Raw genomic sequence first — 6852 nt, forward strand, 5'->3', positions numbered from 1 at the left:
TTCCAAGTAAACAACTGAAACTTAGGGTGGACCTTAGTTTTCCATAATAAATGCCACAAAGTTCTTACTAAGATGAGGTGCCTACATTTAATTCATGTGATGAAAATGTAGAACTGAGGATCTTGGCAGCAAGTTGATCAGCAACCTCAGTAGTTAAATCTCCATTTCAAGTACGGAAGGAAAACAAAAATTCGGCATGTATAGTACTTGCTAGAGGGATTTTAGTTATTAGAGCAGCTAATAATGTCTTATTATTTTCTTTAATAGGAAAACCCTGTATTGGTATGCACCAAGTTGTTCATTCATGACTAAAAACACAATTGACTGGACAAACAATTTGTTGCAACAAAATTTTTGAGATTACAAGTGAAATGCAAATGGAACATTGTCCTCAAGCTTTGGTATACACAATGGAAGCATATTTGGCAAAACATCCAGTTTACAAACTCAATCAGTGAATATATAACATATGCTGACTTAGGAAAAGCCATGTTCTATGCCTAATTCCCTAATCCCCAACATTGTCAATTCTAGTAAGACATCAACCATCAAATCTACATCATCACCATGCCCTCACACTTGATCAGATTGCATCTATCAATCAAATTATAAAAGGTCAATGCTTAGCTCATGTGTAGCCCTCCAACCATTTGTAGGGGAAGATTGATATCAGCAATGTCCACTTCCCCATAGGTATCATCCCTAAGACTATTCTAATCTTGGTGAATGTCCTGAGCTGGAGGAGCGGCAAACCTAACATTTGCTGGCCGGGTCACCACAACAGCATCATCAGCAAACAGTGATTTGATAAATGCAGGTGTCCTTAGAGGGCGACGACCTGTCATCCGTGGGTAGACGTCTTCAAGGAAATAATAAGCGTGACCGGCTATCATTCCCTACAATATGAAAGTGTGTTTTACGTAGTCAAGCAATGGGACTATGCATATAAATAGTATATGAGAATAATCCAATATGATTTTAACTGTTGCAAGCAACAAGCATGATATCATGATACATGATAGTTTTTTTGGTCCTTGACGGCTGTCGAGGAAGGCTTATCTATATGGCCCTCCCTTTTATGATCCGTCAGGCAGTAACGGGGATGTGATGAGTGGTCATAGCTTGCAATGTATGCCCCACCCATTTTTAAGCCACATGGAGGGCTAAGCAAACCACCATTGGATGGGTGGTACAATGCTTGGATTAGCCACATGCCAAGTTTGGGTTAACCATATGACCCACCAAACTTTTGAGTTTTAAACCTGTATTTTCAACAGCTCTTATATCTATGCTTCGGAAAATATGGTAAGGCTTAAACTTTAAGATGGTGTGGACTATTTCCAGAAAATCTAAGCCCAATTAAACTGCTGTGGTAATATTTTGGGCCATAAAGAAAGCCTCCCTTCACTGGATAAAAAGGAGAAAAATGGAGATCTTTCAAATTGCAACAGGAAAGATTTCACAGTCTCCATAACCTGGACACATGGTCCCCACTCCCCCCCTCCCCTCCCCACAAAAAAAAATAAAAAATTAGGAAAAACAAGAGAGAGAGGGAAAACAAGTTCAAAAAATAATACACTAGAGGACACACTGTTTGGTACAAAGGCTAAGAAATTTACCAGCAAATCCACCCAAGCACTAGTACCAACAAGGACAGAAAATCCCAGAAGAACCTGCATAAGATAAAAATAAATATTGGCATTAGATATTATATACCTATATGTATTTACTTGTGACCATTTGAAAAAATAAATAAATAATCATTACAACCTGGAACGTAGATCCTGGTTTGCTGCAAATATACTCAAGTTGAGAAAGAAATTAAGTTCCAGCAGGGATTTCTTTCAGATATACCAATTCAAAAATGGAGCTAATATAACAGGGGTCAACCAAAATCGTAATAAAATTTCCATAATCTTTTGTGATGCATGTTTATCAAGGAAATAAGTTCAAAACCTGAAACTTATATTGATTAGAACAAAAATGGCATTCACAGAAAATAATTACGAGTAGCTTCACACTGTTTAGAATCATAGAACTCTTGCAATGTAAAATGCTTGAAATTCAATGAACTAATGGATCATTTCAACAACTGTGCTCACAGAAAGGAGGAGCAAGCAGCTTGAAACGTTCTAAATTCATAGAACTCTAATCAGGATTAAAATGCTTATGGAAGCCTGTGTTTCAGTGAATTATTCGATGACCTTTCTTGAGTGCATAAAAATGAGCAAATAAAGGAGTGTAACTGATACAGATATGGCTGCACTTACCTGGTTGGACCAGCATGACCGGCTTTGGAAGCCAAGAGCCAAAAAGAACGGGTCCAGCCTAGGGTATTGGTCCAACAAGGGTTGGAAATAATTAGTAGCTTATTTTGTCTTTTATTTTCCAGATTTGAATGTAGGAGTTAGGATTTCTTTCCTTGTCTTGGTTTCCTTTTATTGGTTGTTTCCTAGTTTAGGCTAGTTACTATTTCAGTTAAGTTTCTAATTCTATGTCTTTACTTTTCTATATATTGGCAGTAACCGATGAACAACAGAGAGTGATTTTGATTATTGAGTGAGAATTAGTTGGACTTATGCTCTATGTGAGTGTGTGATTCCCTTCCTCCCCCCCCCCCACTACTCTGATTTTTTCCCTTATTCCCTAAGGTCCACCATCAACTTGGTATTAGAGCCGAAGGATCCCCATTCCTTCCCCTCCATCTCTCTCTTCCCTTCCCATTCTCTGTTCTAGTTTCTGCTGAGACTGAGAACAGCCAAAAAAAATTTTCTGTTCAAAACAGAGAATCGAGCCCCTCCTCTTAAGGTTCTACCAAAGCAACAGAAAAGGAAAAAAGAAGAAGAAGGGCAAAATAGAGAGTAGACAGAGAAGCCGAACCAGAACCAGACCCTCCACTGACCTCTTCTCAGTCGAACCCCTCTCTAGGGTTCCAACAGCAGGAAAAAAAAAAAAGGCAACAAAAAGAGACGATAGAACCAGAAGAAAGAATTGAAGTTCAGAGAAAGAAGAAGAAGAGAAGACGAGAAGTGAGAGAAAGAAACAAGAAACATACCTGGTTTTAGACTTCTAGCCGCGAGCCGCAACCTCACCGCTGGACATCAAAGACCCCTCCTCCATCGCCAATCGCAGCAGCATCTCTTCGTGGGTTGCTGGTCCTGAAATCGACAAAGGAGAAAACCCACCTATTGGTTTCCATCTCCAAGAAGGAGACACTTCCCCCCTTTGTCAGTAACCCAAACCCCACCCCCGAGCCTTTTTCTCTCTCTTTTAACTTTCTTTTAATATTTCTGATTTTCCCACTTTGCCCTCTCTTTATATTTTATTTCCTTTATCCCTGTTTTAATGTTGCTTCCAATTCTGCCATTCCTATACGTTATGTTTGCCTTGTGTTTTTAACTGATTTCCTTCTAATTACCATTCTGCCATTGTTCTTTAAACCTCCTTTATTTACTATTTTGCCATCATATTTGAGTGTAATCTTACTTATCTTCACCATGGTAGCCAATAGTGAAATTATCCAATAGATGAACTCTCATAAAGGAGAAACTGATGCAAAAATTGATACCCTCACTACCATTGTCACTTCCCTTAAGACAACGATGGAATCTATGCAAATTTCTGTTGATCGATTGGTGGTTGCAAATAGAGGAAAGAGTCCCATCCAGTCGGGGGATTCTTCCAACACCACTCCACGGGATATGTCACTACCACTGCCACCACTACCGCCACATCCTATAACACCACCACCACCACCTCCACCACCATATGGAACTAGTCGATTTGATGGAGCAAAACAAGCAAAAAAATTGGATGTCCTTGATTTTTATGGAAATAATAATCCAGAACTGTACCTTGACTAGATTCACAGCTTAAAGACATTCTTCAGATGGTACGGGTTGATTGAGGCCCGAAAGATCCTATTTGCAGAGGCTAAACTGAAAGGCATAGCTCGAGTCTGGTGGGTTAAGCAACAGCAACAAAATCGAACCCGAGGCATTGGTTTAGTCACTACTTGGGCCGAAATGCATGAAGTCATGAATCAAAGATTATTGCCTCCTGATTACAAGCAACGCATGCATCTCAAGTTTGCACAGTTGAAACAGGAGAATTTGACCGTTGAAGAATATGTTGCTAGATTTTGTTATTTGGCCACTAGTACTGATTTTGCGTGTGATGAAGTATTGGTGGCACAATTTCGCAATGGTTTGCACCCTCAACATAATGTTGCCCTTGCATCTAGTCAACTGCCTACAATGGAAGATGCCATGCAAGTAGCGTATCAGGTTGAGGAAAGTCCGAAACGCCCACAGTCGGAGAAATTTTGCACACACTTTCCCTCTAGGTACTAGTTCCATTCTACAATAGCATCCTACCCAAGAAAGGTCATCTAGCAAACCACAGGCTAATGCTACATCTATGGCCTCTTCACGACCTAGTCCGCCATATTCTCCACCTTGACATGCTTCTGAAATGTCATCTTCACGGCCTACTTGTCCATACTCACCCCCTTGGCGTGGTTCAGATAAACCATCTGATGCAACAAAGTTTACAATTCGATACTACTCGTGCAATGGATTTGGACATATCAGTGCTCAATGTCCCATCTGTTTAGTTGCTTTTACTGATAAGGATTCTCATATACCATATATTCCCGAAGAGCAACTTGGTTCTGACAGTTGATTTAAGAGAAGAGGGTGCATCAGGTGAAGTCAATGACACTCTCAGCGATGAGGACCCACATTCATTTTATGTCATTCGTCATTGTTGACCACTCAAAAAGTCACTGACAATGAAGATTGACGCCACAATAGTATTTTCCAGACTCGTGTGAAGTGCAATGACCAATTGTTAACCTTGGTCATTGATGGAGGTAGTTGCACCAATGTTGTCCCTGAAGACATTGTTAGTAAAGTGGGATTGAAGACAGAGCCACATCCAAATCCCTACAAGGTTGCTTGGGTGAACAACACTCTCAAGATCACAAATAAGTGTTTGGTCACATATTCTATTAGTGAATTTAAAGACACAGTCCAATGCGACGTCCTCCCTTTGAAGGTGTGCCATATCCTTCTTGGTCGACCTTGGTTGTTTGACAAGAAAGTACAGCATTGTGACTATGCCAAAACCTATGCTTTCAAACATGCCAACAAGACTATGAAGTTTCATCCTGCCAAGGATCTCCCTGAAATTAAACTCAAGAAGATGGTGGGATCATTCCTCATTCAACACATTCCTTCAAACGGTCTCCTCGGTCCTTTTCCTAACTCGACGGAGTCGAGTTCTTTTTAGAGAAGAGTTGATGCAGATATGGCTGCACTTATCTGCTTGGACTAGCATGACCAACTCTGGAAACCAAGAGCCTAGAAGAACTGGTCCAACCTAGGGTTTTAGTCCAACAAGGGTTGGAAATAATTAGTAGCTTATTTTGTCTTTTATTTCATGCATTTTATTTTCCAGATTTGAATGTAGGAGTTAGGATTTCTTTCATTGCCTTGGTTTCCTTTTATGGGTTGTTTCCTAGTTTAGGCTAGTTACTATTTCAGTTAAGTTTCTAATTCTGTCTTTACTTTTCTATATATTTGCTGTAACCGATGAACAACACAGAGTGATTTTTATTATTGAGTGAGAATTAGTTGGATTTATGCTCTATGTGAGTGTGTTATTCCCTTCCTCCCCCCTACTACTATGGTTTTTTCCCTTCTTCCCTAAGGTCCACCATCAGTAATAGTATGAGCTCAAGATAGTGAGCCAAATGGTTTCTGTACAGCAATGTTCTGCAATGTTGATTAGGTTCATCTTATCCACCAAGTGAAAGGGGCTCCCCAAGCAGGACGAATCCTTTAATTCAAAAACTAACAAGTGATAATATGGAAGCTCAATTCAAGTTTACTCACCCATGGTAGGTAAGCTGCTGTGAAAGTAAAGAGGCCCAAGAAACTCATATGGATGAATGGGTTCTGCTTGCTCCATACATACACCTGTAGGATGAAAAAGTGGTGAGGCTTCCATAACAACAGTTACCAAACAAGGGGGGAAAGCAATACGAAAAAAAAAAGACAGTACGATAGTAACTTACCATCATAAAAGTCAATGAATTGCTAAGGAAGATAATTCTTGCAAAAGATTCTGAGACATAAGGTATCATCCCACCAACAAGAACTATTGTGGTTAAAACAGTTGCCCCAAATAACAGCATGTAAAAGAAATCTGCGGTTCTTCCCCTGAAGGAATTCTCTTCAAGAAGCTTGCAGTATCGAGCAAGGAAGAACATGTGGAACAGGAAGTCCAAATCTGTCACATTTAGGAGTAACAATCTCAGAGTAAGCACAAGGTGAGAATTGAGAGATTACCTAAAACCATGCTGTGACAATAAATAAGCTATTCGGACTTCCAATACTATTATTTGAAATAAAAATTTAAACTGCAAAAGATAACGAACGAGAATGGATAGATTGGTAGCGAAAAAAAAAAGGTTTTGTACAGGGACTTCACACAGTAAAGAATTAGAGATTAGTAATTAACAACCTGTTTAGCAGTCTAATTACATAAATATCAAAGCAGAAAATAACTCTATTAATGAACTCATGATTTCTTAGAGACTCATAAGTTTTATATATATTCACTCCTTGCTTTGTCCTATTGATTCTATAGTGATCCTAGTTGTCGTTCTTCCTTCTACTTCCCTTCTAGAACCTTGAACTACATTAGTTCCGCAAACCAAGGTTCAAAATTTCACATTTCAACCAGGTTCAACCATGGTCGGCATTGAAATTTTAAGGAAATCTACGAATTTTGCCTACAATGGTGGAAACCCTGGTTTCGACCCCCAAACTCTGTATTTTTTTTTTT

The 6852-nt window shown here is 39.4% G+C and overlaps 1 protein-coding gene across 1 annotated transcript in view; it reads right to left on the reverse strand.

Annotated features, from left to right (window-relative positions):
* Nucleotides 1-285: 285 nt before the first annotated feature.
* The window catches only part of LOC122059991 (derlin-2.2), a 17484-nt gene continuing 10917 nt past the window's right edge, over nt 286-6852 (reverse strand). Inside the window, exons 3-6 of the mRNA XM_042623109.1 lie at nt 6080-6294; nt 5898-5981; nt 1620-1673; nt 286-896 (exon numbers count right to left, since the gene is read on the reverse strand). Coding sequence (XP_042479043.1) covers nt 714-896; nt 1620-1673; nt 5898-5981; nt 6080-6294 — 536 coding nt within the window. The 3' untranslated portion in view covers nt 286-713. The remainder of the gene's footprint in view (nt 897-1619; nt 1674-5897; nt 5982-6079; nt 6295-6852) is intronic.

The sequence above is a fragment of the Macadamia integrifolia genome, chromosome 13 (assembly GCF_013358625.1).
Source record: "Macadamia integrifolia cultivar HAES 741 chromosome 13, SCU_Mint_v3, whole genome shotgun sequence".
Lineage (NCBI taxonomy): Eukaryota > Viridiplantae > Streptophyta > Magnoliopsida > Proteales > Proteaceae > Macadamia > Macadamia integrifolia.